This window comes from Vipera ursinii (assembly GCF_947247035.1).
Source record: "Vipera ursinii genome assembly, chromosome: 6".
Taxonomy (NCBI): domain Eukaryota; kingdom Metazoa; phylum Chordata; class Lepidosauria; order Squamata; family Viperidae; genus Vipera; species Vipera ursinii.
The window spans coordinates 54,730,840-54,747,799 of record NC_139515.1 but is presented as its reverse complement, the minus strand read 5'-3'; the positions used below and the strand labels follow the sequence as shown (position 1 = coordinate 54,747,799).

Here is a 16,960-nt window from a genome sequence, read left to right as displayed (position 1 = left end):
ATTTATTTTTAATTTCATTTATATCCCGCCCTTCTCCGAAGACTCAGGGCGGCTTACAAGCTTAGCAGTAGCCTTCATTCAATGTATATGCCTGCTTATTAGGGCTTTCACACCTGCGAAGTTGTGTCCAACCCATCGCACCCCCATGGACAACGTTCCTCCAGGCCAACCTTTGCACTCTCCTTCTTCACCCGCAACAAGAGGCTCTTTAGTTCTTTTTCACTTTCTGCCATTAGAGTGGTATCATCTGCATATCTTAGGTTGTTGATGTTTCTTCCGGCAATCTTAATTCCAACTTTTGATTCATCTAGCCCTGCCTTTCTCATGATGTGCTCTGCATATAAGTTAAATAGGCAGGGCGACAGTATACAGCCTTGCTGGACTCCTTTCCCAATTTTGAACCAATCAGTGGTTCCGTGTCCAGTTCCCACTGTAGCTTCTTGACCCACATACAGGTTTCTCAAGAGACAAATAAGATGGTCTGGTACTCCCATCTCTTTAAGAACTTGCCACAGTTTGTTGTGATCCACACAATCAAATGCTTTAGCATAGTCAATGAAGCAGAAGTAGATGTTTTTCTGGAACTCCCTAGCTTTCTCCATGATCCAGCGTATGTTGGCAATTTGATCTCTAGTTCCTCTACCTCTTCGAAATCCTGCCTGTGCTTCTGGTAGTTCTCGATCCACATACTGCTGGAGTCTAGCTTGTAGGATTTTAAGCATAACTTTACTAGCATGTGAAATGAGTGCAATGGTGCAATAATTTGAACATTCTTTGGCACTGCCTTTCTTTGGAATTGGAATGTAAACTGATCTTTTCCAATCCTGTGGCCACTGTTGAGTTTTCCAAATTAGCTGGCAAATTGAGAGTAGCACTTTTACTGCATCGTCTTTTAAGATTTTGAATAGCTCAGCTGGAATACTGTCACCTCCACTAGCTTTCTTGTTGCTCAGCTTTCCTAAGGCCCACTTCACTTCACATTCTAGGATGTCTGGCTCGAAGTCAGTGACCACCTCATCGTGGTTATCAGGGATGTTAAGCTCATTTTTATATAGTTCTGTGTAATTTTGCCACCACTTCTTAATCTCTTCTGCCTCTGTTAGGTCCCTGCCATTTTGGTCCTTTATCATGCCCATTTTTGCATGAAACGTTCCCTTCATCTCTCCAATTTTCTTGAAAAGATCTCTGGTCCTCCCTATTCTATTGCTTTCTTCTATTTCTTTGCACTGTTCATTTAAGAAGGCATTCTTATCTCTTCTAGCTATTCTCTGGAATTCTGTATTCAATTGGGTGTATCTTTTTTGCCCTTGCCTTTCGCTTCCCTCCTTCCTCAGCTATTTGCAAAGCTTCCTCAGACAGCCATTTTGCTTTCTTGCATTTCTTTTTCTTTGGGATGGTTTTAGTTGCTACCTCTTGTACAGTGTTGCAAACCTCCATCTATAGTTCTTCAGGCACTCTGTCTTTCAGATCTAATTCTTAAATGTATTTGTCACCTCTACTGTATATTCAACAGGGGATATGATTTAATTCATACCTGAGTGGCCTAGTGCTTTTCCCTACTTTCCTTAGTTTAAGCATAAACTTTGCAACGAGAAGCTCATGGTCTGAGCCACAGTCAGCTCCTGGTCTTGTTTTTACTGACTGTATGTAGCTTCTTCATCTTTGGCTACATAGCACATAGTCAATCTGATTTCTATGTTGACTGTCGGGTGATGTCCATTTGTAGAGCTGTTCTCTTGACAAAATTCTATCAGCCTGTACCGTGCTTCATTTTGTACTCCAAGACCAAACTTGCCTGTTATTCCAGTTATTTTGGCTTTCTACTTTAGCATTCCAATCCCCCATGATGATAAGGACATCATTTTTTGGTGTTAGTTCTATAAGGTGCTGTAGGGCTTCATAGAACCGGTCAATTTCATCCTCTTCAGCACCGGTGGTTGGGGCATGGACTACTGTGATATTGAATGGTTTGCCTTGGATTTGAACTGAGATCATTCTGTCATTTTGGGGATTGCATCCCAGTGTTGGTTTTCCTACTCTTTTATTGACTTTAAAGGCTACTCCATTTCTTCTGAGGGATTCTTGCCTGCAGTAGTATACCTGATGGTCATCTGAATTAAATTCACCCATTCCTGTCCATTTTAGTTCGCTGATTCCTAAGATGTCGATGTTCAGTTTTGTCATCTCTTTTTGACCATGTCCAGCTTGCCTTGTTTCATGGGTCTTACATTCCAGGTTCATATGGAGAAAAAATCTTTACAGCTTTGGACTTTCCTTTCACCACCAGATACATCCACAGTTGACCGTCCTTTTGGCTTTGGCCCAGTCACTTCATTCTTTCTGGCGCTACTAGTACTAGCCCTCTGCTCTTCCCCAGTAGCATATTGGACGCCTTCTGACCTGAGGGGCTCATCTTCCAGCATTATATCGTTTTGCCTTTTGGTACTGCCCATAGGGTTTTCATGGCAAAGATACTGGAGTGGGTTGCCATTTCCTTCTCCAGTGGATCATGTTTTGTCAGAACTCTCTGCTATGACCTGTCCATCTTGGGTGGCCCTGCACGGCATAGCTCATAGCTTCATTGAATTATGCAAGCCCCTTCGCCACAACAAGGCAGTAATCCATGAACGGGTTGGATATAACATAGAACTAGAAAAATGGTAAAGCCTTTGGGAAAGAAATTTGAAAATAACAAAAGCAGTAGCATATAAAGAAAATTTATATAAATTGTTCTATAGATGACATTTAACACCTGTGAGTTTAGCAAAAATGTTTAAAAATGTATCAAACAATTGTTGGAAATGTAAACAAAAAACAGGCACTTGTTACCATCTTTGGTGTACATGCTCTAAAGCTAAAAGAATTTGGTTAAGAATACATACCGTTTTTTCCGGCGTATAAGACGACTTTTTAACCCATGAAAATCTTCTCAAAAGTTGGGGGGTCGTGTTATATGCCGGGTCATCTTATACGCCGGAAAAAAAAACATAATTAGTCGAGCGTCCCCATTCTTGCAAAGCCGGGCCACCCCGCGCAACCGAGCTATCTCTGGTGCGGCTCCGGGACACGGCTGGGCAGGAGCGTTGGGCGGCTCTCCCCATGTGAAGGCGGCGCTGCCTGTCAGCTCTTGGCCTGAGGGGAGGGCCTTGCGCCCGCCGGACTCACCTGTCACCAACACCGCTCTCCCCCTGCGGGGATGCGTTTCCGCCGGGTGGTGCTGGCCGAGACGAGCCAGCAGGCAGGCGCCGTGAGCGCGGTGCTGAGGGGCAGCAGCAGGACGGCCTGGCCCAGCGCCTGCAGGACGGCCAGCAGCCCCATGCGCAGCAGCAGCCGCCGGCTCAGTAACAGGTCCGAGCGCAGGAGCCGCACCGCCAGGCTGCCCAGGAAAAGCAGCCACACCGAGAGGCTGCACGCCCAGTCCAGCTCCATGAGGGGCAGGGCGGGAAGCCGGCCGGGAAGAGGGACCAGGAGCCCGGGCTGAGCGCGCCTCCGCCGACAGTGAGAGGGAAGTGGCACGAGTTCTAAAAAAGAGGCTACGGGCGGAGCTGCCCTGCCCTGCGCCCAATGGGAGAAGTTCAAGGCCTGGGGGGGAAGCAGGAGGGGCGTTGGCCATGGCGGGGTGGCGTCTGCCCTCCGGCGCTGCCTGCCGCCTGGGAAACGCTGCACCTTGGGGGCCGGCAGAAGCGCAGGAGCAGCGGGAGGGCCGTCGGGGCCAGTTGGGCCTTCGCCTCCTCTGCGACGGACAGGGAGGGCAGGGCATGTAAGTATTTTCCGGCGTATGAGACGAAAAACCTTGAAAATCTTCTTAAAAGTCTTATACGCCGGTTCGTCTTATACGCCAGAAAATACGGTACATGGTTAGAGAAAATGACAAAAAAATACAGAGTTTAAGGCAGAATTATTATTTTTGTTAAGCATAATTGTAGGTAATTATGAGAAAGAGTGTATATATATATATAATTTTACATATATTAACTGCAGCAAGAATTGTATTCGCTCAATATTGGAAAAATGATCTACCAGTGGAGGAAATAATATAAATATAAATATATATAGGAAACAATAGAAAATGTATCAAAGTACATGCATACCATAACTAATATTTTTATAGCACAGTTAAACTCTCTTACCTTTAAAACATGTTGCATGAAATTAATCATTGGAATAATTATTTATGGTTTTTTAAAGAAGCCCTATAAACATTTTCAAAAATAGCTAATGCCTACGCTACAAGAAGAATAACTTTTTAACCTTTTGCAGCATGTTTGAACATCTGACAGTTATGCACCCTCCACCTCGATCACTTGACTGTACTTCTGGTGCTGAGCAACCAGCCTGCATTTACATCCATTTGCAGCATCCTACAGTCACATGACTGCATTTTATGATGTTTTAGCCAAAACCTGGCATTTGCTTAATGACCATACATTCACTTAATGACCATGGTGATTCACTTAACTATTGCAAAAAAATTTTTTAGTAAATTCAGGTTGTTCACATGATAACCGGCTTTATGACTGTCACGGCTTATAACCGTATAGCAGGCTCTATTTAGGTCATGAGTTGAGGACTACCTGTATAAATTAATTTGCACTAATCAAACTCCACTTTCAGCATCAGTCCAGTTTTGAACAACATATTTTAATAGTAATTAAACAAATTAGAACAGTTTGAGAGAAGGACAATAGGAATGATCAGGAAATTAAACATTAAGAATTTGGGGCTTTTAGTTTTCAGAAGAAAAGGCTATATTATTTAAGTACCCAAAAACAGAAAATCAAGATGTCATTTTCGTCAGGCCACAATTCAGGATGTGAAAAACTGGATTTAAATTAAGGGAAGACAGATGAATGCTAAAGTACTAGAAAAATTATGGATTCTATATTAGATATGTTTAAGCAAGATGAAAGATCTTTTTTTCAAATGTTCAAATTTAGTAACCCAAATAGTTTCAGCTATAATTCTTTGATTCAACAACCAATATGCTCTTACTGTTTTACTTGGATCATATCAAAAAGTGTGAAGAAGGCTATGCTTAGGAAAAAGAGATCAGTGTGGTGCGAGAAGATTGAGGTATACTATATAACCTTGTGCATTTGAGAGATAAATGGAATAAATTATGATATAACCCATTATTTTATCCCATCAATTATCTGGCTTGACTTATCTCTAATCATGATTTTGATGATGATGTATTTAAAAATTAATGTCCCAGTTTGTATTATATAAAATCAAGTGTTTATCCATAGCAATAAATATGCTGCATGCTATGATGAGCATGCTGAAAGTTTTTTGTACATTCTCTTCTGCATTGAGAATACAAATATCCAAGTTTATGGATTTTTTCATGCTTTTTTGGGTAGAATTAATTGGTGGCAGTGCATTTACTCATTCATCATATTAAATGAATATTAAGTAAATATAGTTTCATTGTTGAAATTCAGGAAATGCTTTAAATAGTTCTGTTTATTTAGGTGATTTCAATATGTAGATCTTGGTTGATGTTGGCTCCTCCCAAATAATAAATAGATTACTTGGTTTCTTATATATCTTCAATAGCTCATCATGGGTAAACAAATATTAGTCCAAGGGATCAGGATTATTAAACAGATAATGGTTAACATTTTGAATAACATTTTGAATGTTGTGTTTTTATATTGCTGAATATACTAATTGTAACATTATTTGGTTTGTGGTTTATCTTGTACTTAATCCAGGCCAGAATTTGTAGCAAGTATACTTCTTCCCCTGTATAGTAAAAGAGGAAATCGGATGTCACCAGAGTCCTGAAACGGAATGTCTTTTTTTCCAATGCCTGCTTCTTTTCATTCTAGATATACAATGAATAAAAATATTAATTCTAAAAATATTTGAATATTTACAGATTGTTCTCAAAACTAAACACTGAGCTCCTAAACACTCTCCTCAGATATACATACTGTTTCTGGCCTACGCTGAAATCTTTTCTTCTTTTAGTGATCCTTTCTTGAGTCCCTGCTGTGTTTGGTTTGATATTTAAGGATGGAGTAGCATACTCTATGTACTTGTTGACCTGGCTAATCATTAATGTACAACAAGTATTTTCATTTTTATTCACAGTATGATTTGTGAAGAAGTCTTATGACTCTTTCATCAAAGTAAATAATGTTTATTAATTATAGTTCATATAGAGTTATTTGAACATCAATTCATTCCAAATTTTAATATATATATAATTCTAAATTACATTAACATACTTGAACTTTATTCATGTTCTTAATACTTTTCAATTGTCTATTCAGAAACCTGTCAGTTTAACATCTTTTAAATCTCTTTCAAGTATAGTAATAATTTGGGATCCTGCTAATGGATCTGTTTGGTCCAAGAGATGTTTTAAATGCATATACTATTGCTATTCTGTAACTTTAGACAGTTCAGATTTTTCTTGCAACATCAAAAAAGTTTTAAAAGGGTGTTTAAAAATAAATTGATCACGACTATTAATGTTTTTTTGCCCATGAATTCCAAAAGTGGCAGTTTCTCACGGGAATAAGGGTCATATTTAGACTTTCTTCCCAACAACATCCGAATATGCACTAAGCTTTTAATGTAGGAAAATAGATGGGATAGCAAAAGGAAATCAAGCCCCTATAACAACTTCAGAGGAGAAAATAAAAACTATCAGCTGGTCCATATGGCAGTGGCATAATTAGCAATGGATATCCCACAATAAGCCCCTGTAACCTCACTGCTGTGGGAATTGAATTAGCTCCAAATAGGCTTCTGGGTACAATTTAAGGTGCCAGTTGTCATCTTTAAAGCCTTACATGCATGGCATGGGACCGAGTTCCTTGTGAGATCACTAATCCTGATGATTTATGCCCATCCTGCTAAATCTGGAAGAGTGGGTGGATATGATGTGTGTTTGCTTGGTGAAACAATAATCACCTGCCTTGTCTGCTGTAGCATCTGTCTTATGGAACAATCTTACAAATGGCCTTGACCTTGTTGGTATTCAGGAAAGCAGTAAAGGCCTAGTTATCACCCAGGAACCCAAACACCCAGAGCCAATATGTTGATGAAGCTGTTATAGGTGGTTGATCAATAAATAAAACAATTTATTGTTTTATTTATTTCAATTTCATTCAGTTATGGAGGGCTCAGTGTGGTTTATTTTAAATAGTATTTTTTAATATATTGTGATTCTATTTTCTTGCTGCTGTTCTGATAAATGAATGGTTATATATGTTTGTTTAATAAATACATTCTCTAGCTATGCTCCATCAAATTAGAAAGATAAATAAAGTATCTGAGTAAATTCCTAATATTAAGCAGAATGATGCAAGTGATTAGTGAAGACATTCAGTAAATGGTACAATAAAATTAAATCAGCAATTAATATGTATAGAATGGCATCATTCTATGCATGTGTTCTGCATTTGTCTCAAATTTGCCATCTGCATACATATATATTATGAATGAACACATTATCTATAGTGCAGCTGCTTGGAAGCATAAAATGTGCTATAGACAGTCTTTTAGCAGTGAAAAGAGCACTTTTAGTGTATCTGAATTGCCATGCTACATTTATATCTTGATTCTGGAACTGCAATTTAGATATGTATATTTATGTATATTTGTTATTGAGAGCGAACCATGTATGATTATACATGCATTGATCTATAAAAATGAAATGTCACAGATTACTATCAATTTTTCATCAGTATGAATTTTTAGACAACAGACTTGAGTTCAGATTATCAATGTTCAAATGTGCAGATCAGTATTTAACTCTGGCTGTATATTTTTCTCATTAAAGTATATATTTAATTTAAATTTAATTAATTATTAATGTAATGCCCCTTTGTGACCTGAGAAATACTAGTTGTCCCTCGCCATACTCAATTTTTACAAATAGGTGCTACAAATCAAAGTTACTTAGCCTTATTATGGAGGGAATCAAGGAAAGTATTTGGAACAAATTTGTGTGCTCCTTTCCAGCAGATCATTTTTCCCCCATATCTTTCTTTTTCTCCAACTGACAAGTTGCATGTTCTGATTCTTCTAACTAGAAGTGAATGATTGTGCTCCTTCTTCATCAAATTGGCATGGTGGGGTTCGGAGATATATAATCTATTTTTCCCCATCAGATGTTAAGATTTAGGTGCAGGGATTGCTTTTCAGGGGGGGCGGCTTTCCTATATCTGTTATTTTGTTGTATCTTCCTCTCTTTAGAGAGAGGCTGTGTCCAAACTAAACCCAAATTAACAAGACATACCTTTCCACTTATAAGTGGAAAGTCAAGAGAAACACAGAAAACCATTTTCAACAAGTAGAAATTTGCACTTCATCTATAAGAAAACATGTAGATTTTGTAATCTGTATTTGTAAAAATTGGAAATGCATTCCAATAATTTCTTATGAGTCCTAAAGAATAATTCATTAGTAAGCTGTTAAAAATCATTTCTTATTGGGAACAATTACCATACTCTATTGGAACTGTGACATCATTGGAGACCTGTGTCTGTAAGTGTTTACCAGAGTTCTGTTGCTGATGCCAACCATTTCTTGACACATTATACAGGCATTCAATTGTTGATTAGATTATTCTTTTCTCATTCATTTTAGGACACTACTAGCCTTAATTTTATTATCCTTTCAAGAATCTCTGTGTTGATTATCTACCTTTGATATTTAAATATCAGAAATTTGAGTGTTATTGAGGAATGTTTAAGATTTTCCATTCATTCTTTTGATTTTTTGATTGGTGTAAAAATTACATATATTTTAGTATGGAAGATGTAGAACCAGTGATAAGAAAAGTGTATTATTTGATACAGAGTTTTTGAACTAGAATTAACTTTATTGGTAGCATCTACTCTTGATTATTTCTGATATGATTTATTAAAAATCTAATACATTTTTATTAACATTTGAAAACTAAATGTTGTAGTCCAAAGGTTAGATAAAGTATGATTTTTTACATCCTGAAAGACAGAAAAATCAAATTATATATTATTCTTTGTGGATGTTGCTGTCTTTCTTTTTCAAAATTATTGTATTTACCTTTCTGAAAGTAGAGACGTAGCTGCGGATGTTTTCAAATTTAACAAAACAACCGCCTTCTGATAGAAGTTTTATAGCTAAGAATGACTTGACAGTGCTGTTAACCTTTGACAGCTAGTTAAAGAAAGAAATTGGAAGCAGTATAGAAGCTGAGTACCGTACTTTTCTAGAAGTGCACACTGACTCATACCCTCTTACAGATTGATGATTAAATGCAGCTCAGGCTACAATCCATAAAAATTATGTGTGGGCTTGCTTTTTGTTTCTGCTACCATTTTGTGGTGGAAGTTGGCCGGGAAATGGGAAGGGATGTAAAACAAGTCTCTTAGAAACAAAAAATGCATGGTCCACCAAAATGGAATACATTGAGTCATATATAACAGTAATCTACATAATATCCACTTGTGCCTGTCATTTGTGTTTCACGGTGTTTCTATAAAGCAAGATGTATTACGTACAAAGCTATGCTAGGGGAGAGATTGTAGATAAAACACTTAAGTTCACTGGAACTGCATATTACGCATATACATATATGTGACACTGAAATGAACTAAATTTTGACATCTTTAGAAGACAGTATTTTCTTTGGGGCTTAGCACTACTGTACAACTCTTGCTTCTTTAGTTTGAGGTAATGATAGCATGAAAGCAGAAGACAGACAATAAGTCTTTTATAAAAGTTTGAGCAGAGATAGACTACCTTGTGGCTATCAAACAATACATACCTTCAGGATAATTTGAGGGGAGATTGAAGTAAATCAATAAATCAGTAAAGCAAAGGGCAGAGGAAAAAGTGAGTTGGGACATCCATTCTTCCCAGCCACACTTTTTGTATTCTTTCTGAGATTTTACTTTTGTCTCTTTCTCTTTCTGATCTCTCTCTCTTTCTGTATCTTAAGCAGGGCATTGCAGGGAAGGGACAGCTGTCTCCTATTGGAAGCTTGAATCAGACAGGTTTTAATTGTGTCAATGACTCAACTTGGATTCAGTTTTTACTCCTGAGAATTAGCTGGACAAGTCCTTGCAATTTTCTTGACAACATTTTCAGAGTAGCTGCCATTGTCTTCTTCCTAGAGCTGAGAGGGAGAGACTACTGGACTTCCCGACCTAAGTAAGGATTAGAATTTAGTTCCTCATTCATAGCCCAGCACCTTAACTATTAGACCAAACTGGATTTCTCAGCAGACAACTACACCATTTATATTGTGGAATAAATAAAGAGGAATTGTTGTTTTCTCTGGGAATCTTGCAATATTCTTCTTGTTAGGTCAGCATGCTAGCTGTTGTATGTTATTTTTGAGTTATGGCTAGTAAATATAAACATTATGGTTTACTAGGCCACTGGTTTCTATCCGATTATGCTTTCTGCCACCACGCAGACTCACTTCAGTTCACTAAGAATGTTTTCTCACCACAAACACAATTTAATTTATATTGACAAGCTACTGCAATGAATGTATTTTTGTCACATTAATAAATGTTTTATCGGTAACAATAATTTTATTTTGTGTAAAAGGTGTGCTTTTGTATGCTGCCAAGGTTGTTATCACTTGAAATAAAACCAGCATCTACTCCTAAATGTTCACTCCATCATTTTGCTGTGAATATATACAGTGAATATTTCTATTACTGCACAGTCTCTTAGTCTCCCATTCTTATATTGTTGGCATGGTTTCTCTTTTCCAATGTTGTACCAGATTAATTCTTGCCACGGTCAGCATACATCTTAATAAAGTATGAAGCTTTTTGTTTACATTCTCTGGGATTATATCTAATAAAAATATTTGTGGTTATAATTCAGTTCTTATTTTTAGAATTTTCTGTATGTTTTGTATGTTTCTTTGACTCTTTTTTTTGTAAAATGTTCCTTTATTGTGGCATTCCTAATATTTATTGTACTGTGATTTGGTCATCTTGGCAATCCTGGACACTTACCATGTGTAGAATATTTTGTACCAATTTTTCCTCAAATTGTACCTTGGTGTAAATTGTATTGATTTCTTCCCACAGTTTTTCCCATTGTCCCATTTTTATTATTTTGTCAGTTTTCCATCCATTTTATCATGCAACTTTTAATTTGTCCTGTCTACATATCATATTTAAATATCAATTGTAAATACATTCTACTAAATTGTTTTGATTCTGTATAAGTATTTCAAATTCTATCATCTTTCTCAGAGTTGCGTCCTCCTTTAATGTCTCTTTTTACTTTACAGTTATTTGCAAATACATTAACTATGGTAGAGATTATTCTTTGTTAAGTAATTATTGTTGTGTCTTTAGTTCCTTTAACAGAATTTCAATACTATTGACATTTCCAAATTCTTTATTTCAGATCTTAGCTGTTCCATTAAAGTGATTTTTAAAATTATGAAATACATTTTGATGGGTAAAAGCAACAATAAATATATTTTTCCTGATTATGTAAATAGTTTTTTCTTAGCTGCAGTGAATTGCTGTTAGTCAGGTGACATGTAAATTTAAATAACAATAATTCCTTTAAACTTGGATAAATATAATTTGCACTGTTTTTTTTTAATAGGCTTTCTCAAGCCAGACTTATAGCTGGTAGAATGAAAAAGTTTAAGAGAAGACTTTCTTTAACACTGCGTGGGAGTCAGACTATTGATGAGTCACTTTCTGAACTGGCTGAACAAATGACAATTGAAGAGAACAGCAACAAAGATAACGGTAAGTACATGCACCATGTTTATTATTTTTGTAAAGTACTTAGGAAAATGAACATGCCATTATTGATAATAATCTTAACAAGGTGAATTATGAGTTTGGAATTAATGTAGCCCTTCATTTTAGTTTGGATAATTATAATATTTGCTTTTCATAAAATATTTGAAATGTGTTTTGTTCAGTTTTTTGTGATATGAAGAACATATTTTAATTGAATGCTTCCAAATTGCAGTTATGTTTATTTAACAAACATTGAATCGTACATTGGGTTGCAAAAATCCTGCATCATTCCACTCTTATTAGCCTCATTGCTACATCCATATTTTTACAGCCCCAGCACCTACTTTCAGCTATTGAGTCCTAAAGCTCAGTTTCATGTTGCATTTTATTTTCAGTTTTTTGCAGCTATTTAAAATTTCAGCTGTGGACCAGTTTTGTTTAAAAGTGAAAGCTATATTTGCAGTCTTCTGGATGTTTAGTATTGCTGAATAAAATGGTGACCAGTTGAAAAGTATATTCCATCTAGTACATGGGTTCCCAACCAGGGGTGCTTGCTGGGGGTGTGAGATGATATTCCAGGGGGTGCGAAAACTTGGGTTTTCAAAATTATAGTGTATATGCATAATTAGTTGCTGTTATTTTGAACTTATGTAAGGGGTGCGAGAATATATCAGTGCTGTTGAACAATCTCTAAACAAACTGTTGTAAGTCGAGGACTACCTGTAGTATTAGCTTAGAGCAGGGATCGGCAACCTGAAAAAGGAAAAGAGCCACTGGGAACCGGTTCCATCAAACATAAAAAAAAGTGGGAGCCGCGTGCGTGCATCCATGCACGCGCATGCGCAAAAAACGTTTTGCGCATGCGCAAAACAGTTTTTTTCTTGCGGGCGCGTGCAGTTGCCATTTTTTTAATGAGTGATGGAACCGGTTCCCAGTTGCGCGACGGCCCATCTGCAAAGCTGCCGCCTCCGCTCCCTTCCTTCGCCCGGCCTGCTTTTCCAACCTCACTTCCCTCCCTGCCAAAGCTCCTCCTTTTCTACTCAAAGATTTTCGGGGTTCCTCAGCTTACACCCCTTGGCGAGAGACCCCAAACGTCCCTTTCTCGCCGCTCCTCCCTCCCTGCCCGCAGAGGCTCTTGCTCTCTTGCCGTCTCCCCTGAGCAGCGCCGCTTGGAAGAGAAAGGGAGCAGGACAGGCACGCTCGCCCCAGCGGAGTGGCTAGCCCTCGTTTTAGTAGCGAGACAGTAATCGCTCCCCTCCGCCCCCCCAATGCTCCCGGTTCTCCCGTTTGCTCGCCGCCCCGCTTTCCTTCCTGAATTTTGCGCTTCCTTACCCAACTCCAAACTTTCTCTAGCGCCCCTGTGCTTTAGGACGGGGAACCAAAGGCAGAGCCGTTTCTCTCTCTCTCCCCCCCCCGCTTTTGCCGCTTCCCCACCCAACCAGTATCCCGCTTCTCCCTCTTCAAAAGGGCAGTGGTGTGCGCGCACCTCTCCAAATGGAGAGTGGCACCACCACAGTTTGCTATTGAGCGTAGGCGCCGCCGAGCTCCCCAACTCCGCCGGCGCTCGAGCGAAGGAACGAGCCTGCCAGCGCTAAAACGCAGCCGTCGCCGCCGCTCTCGGGCTTGAAAGTCCGCAGCCGGCAAAGGCGCGATTCGCTTTCCCCGAAGGAAACGTGCCCTCCAAAGTCCTCACGAGGCCCCAGTGAGCATGTGCGCGCCGAGCTCCCCGACTCCGCCGGCGCTCGGGTGAAGGAACAAGCCTGCCGGCGCTAAAAGGCAGCCGCCGCCGCCGCCGCTCTCGGGCTTGAAAGTCCGCAGCCGGCAAAGGCGCGATTCGCTTTCCCCGAAGGAAACGTGCCCTCCAAAGTCCTCACGAGGCCCCAGTGAGCATGTGCGCGCGAGCTCTGCACATTCCCATTTAGGACCGAGATGCTGCCGCCCTGCCCTTAGCTTGCCCTGCACCTAAAGATCAGCGGCTTTCGCGCGCACCCCGAAGGTGAGAGTCTGCGGCCGCTGGAAGGGAACCGTCGGGGCGGGGGCGGGAAGGTCTAAGGAAGCATAAAAGTGGATAGTAGGTGTACAAGGGAGGAGGAGGCAGAGGAAGGCAGAGGAAAGAAGAGGAGACCTCAGTCAATGGGAAGGCGTCTTGCAATTAAGGGTTTCGGGGTGGAGGGGACGGAAAGCCGGGGGGGCAACAAGGGTCCCCTGGTGAGTTTGCTCACATGCGGATCATCTCCAGTTACCTTTCGCTGTGTTGTAACCCAAAGCGGCTTCTCTGGGCGATTACCTCGCGCAAGAAACACGAGAGCTTCGGAGGGGTGGACGAACGCTCCGCTGGACTCGCTCCGTGCGCCTCTAACACAGATCCACTCCTTTCTGAATTAACTTCGGGAGCCTCGCATGTAGAGCGGGACCCATCCAAATTTGGCCCAGCTTTGCAGACGGGCCGCGGCAGCTTTCCCAAGAAGCGGAGCCGCTGCCCGTTCGCGCGGAGGTACGCGCGCACCTCTCCAAAGGTTTGGGGAGGTGCGCGCGCACCTCCACCCGTTTGGAGAGGTGCGTGCGCACCTCTCCAAACGGGCGGTGCCACACTCCATTTGGAGAGGTGCGCGCGCACCACTGCCCATTCGAAGAGGTGCGCGCGCACTGGGCGGCTGGGAGCCGCAGGAGACGGCTCAAAGAGCCGCATGCGGCTCCGGAGCCGCGGGTTGCCGACCCGTGGCTTAGAGGAAACATGAGGTGAAAGGAAGGTCATTGATAGATTCGTATAAAATTAATCTGGAGGTTACTTATTCCCTGTTCTGAAAAAAACAGTGTATCTCAATTGTAATTTTCCTTGGCAGCTACCAAGGTTGCTTTGTCATCCATGCCACTTTTTTCTGACTTTAATTAAATGAAATAAGAGTGCAATATGCTACAAAGTGGTCTGATCTCCAGATAAGCTGTACAGCTATTCTTAGAAAGTGGAATTATCAGTTGCTACAACTTGGAAATGTGCCAGCCTCCCCTGAAAAGAAAGCAAAGGTAAGTTGCAGGAGTTGAGAGCAACCTGAGGAAGGGAACTCATTTCTTAAAGCAGTTGCTGGGCACTCCAGGCAACTCTTCTGCATATAAACAAGCAGCCCTACAGTGATAGCTTAAAAGAAAAAAAGATCAAAGGGGTGTTCTCAGAATGTCATATGTGCCCTCTAGCCCCTCCCTCCCTCCCTCCCAAGTTACCTGCTGGGCATAAAAAGGCTGCATAGTCCTCCTGATCTTGCTCTGATTCAGAAACAAATATATTTTTGCAAATAGGAAGGTAATGTCTTGACAACTAAAGCTTTTTCTTGACTTTTTCTTTTCTATTTCTGTAAACAACTGTACAGTAAAATTTGCTTCTCATTATTCTCTAAATTTCATGGAAATCACTTCCCTGAATTGTGGTCACAATTCATTTATATGTAAGTGGCTGTTTGTCCAGCCATTATGGAAAAGCTGGGAGTAAAGCAGAGAATACGTGTGTGTGTGTGTGTGTGTGTGTGTGTGTGTGTGTGTGTGTATACGTACGTGCGCGTGCACACACGGATTATGGAGACGTTTGGGGGGAAAAAACTAACACAAAAAAGCAAAATACAAATCTATATGTGAGTGCTTTCTATTGCCTTTATATTATCCTATACTCTTATTTCTTTTACTATTGCTATTATACAATTACTATTATTTCTATATTTTTATTACCCATGCAGCAGTGTTTTCGTCTTAGAAACACTGCTCTGTCTTTAATTTCTCTCTCTCTAGGATTTCTTCTACCTTTTTCTTCTTTATTAATGGGCATTATGTAAAGTACTTGCACCTTCCTGCATTGTGCTTTGCTGTGCCTTGCTGAGTTTTCCTTTGCTGTGCTATGCCTCTTCTTTTTCCTTTGGGCTATTCAGTCTCTGAAGGAAAAATATATTCTTTTATTTGGTTGTTTTCTCTATTTGTTTCTGGCTGCACAAACTACACATTTCCTCTGTTCTCCTCCCTTACCTATTTCAAGTTTGCAGATTTATAGGTAACTGCCATGCTAATGCTGGGAAGAAGGCTCAAATAGGAGGGGCAGAGATCCCTCTAATTTTTTCACCAGCCTGCTTTTCCATACATTTACAATTATATGTGAAAGTATAAATATCCTTGGTCAAATTATTTGTTTCAGTTAATCTCTAAATGAACAGAAACTGATGCAACCTCTGAGTGATACAGATTTACATGACATCTTCCTTGAAATCTGAATGTATACTTAGCTTTTATGTGCAGTTATCTGTAAATTTAAAAGAAGAAATCAGAGAATATGACAGGTGCAAAATGTAGAAATCCTTTTGTTTGGTCCTTTCTAATACATCCTTTGTCAGAAATAACAGCTTTTCCTGTAACTGGACAGGAATTCCTGTCAAAGGATAGTCTTCAACAGACACGTCAAACACAAGGCCCGGGGGCCAGATCCGGCCCGCGAAGTAGTTTCATGCGGCCCACGAAGCCATCCTGGAAACAGTGAGGGGACGGCCCCCACTGCCTTGGCCCTGGCCCAGAGACCCTCCTTCTGCCAGAGACTCTCAGATCTGTCCCACTCCTGCCCAGGTCCCCATAGGCACCCTTGATGCGAACGATGTAGAGCTGGCCATGCCCACCCAGTAGGCCATACGCACTCTAGCCACGCCCACCCAGTAGGCCACGCCCACCCAGGCCATACCCACCCAGCCCCCTGAGGGCAACCACAATGCTGATGCGGCCCTCAATGAAATTGAGTTTGACACCCCTGGTCTTCAAGAACTAATCTTCTTCAGAAGTTGAAGCTGAAAGGAAGTTAGATATTTCAGTAAGAGAACTGAACCTATAAATCACTCATGAAGTATTTACAATACAAGAAAGAAAAAATAAAAATGCCGGCTTCCCCTTTGCACTCCCCAAAGTTAACTACTGTTGAAAAACTGTCAGGAGAGCTCAAATGTTAAGCATATTAATGCATAGTAAGAAAGCCTAAAAGTATTTCTGAACTAGAGTGTTTTATATGAAATAAGAAAATCCTAAAGCAATAATAAAAAGACTAAATATTCACTATTTTTTATTTTGAATTTATAAAAATTGTGAATAAGTGTTTGGGATGTGATTATTATTATACTTATTAGAGTATGGCATTGTTACATTAGCCAAGAAACTACAATGCTAATATAGAGTAGTAGCTTGGCTGCCAATTTACTGGCTCGGTACAT

The 16,960-nt window shown here is 40.1% G+C and overlaps 1 protein-coding gene across 2 annotated transcripts in view; it reads left to right on the top strand.

The window, feature by feature from the left end:
• CDK17 (cyclin dependent kinase 17) overlaps positions 1-16,960 on the top strand; it is a 77,871-nt gene that overhangs the window by 20,586 nt on the left and 40,325 nt on the right. For both annotated transcript variants that reach the window (XM_083365990.1, XM_083365991.1), the window contains exon 2: positions 11,587-11,735. In XM_083365990.1, the coding sequence (XP_083222116.1) occupies positions 11,618-11,735 (118 nt within the window). In that variant the 5' untranslated portion in view covers positions 11,587-11,617. The remainder of the gene's footprint in view (positions 1-11,586; positions 11,736-16,960) is intronic.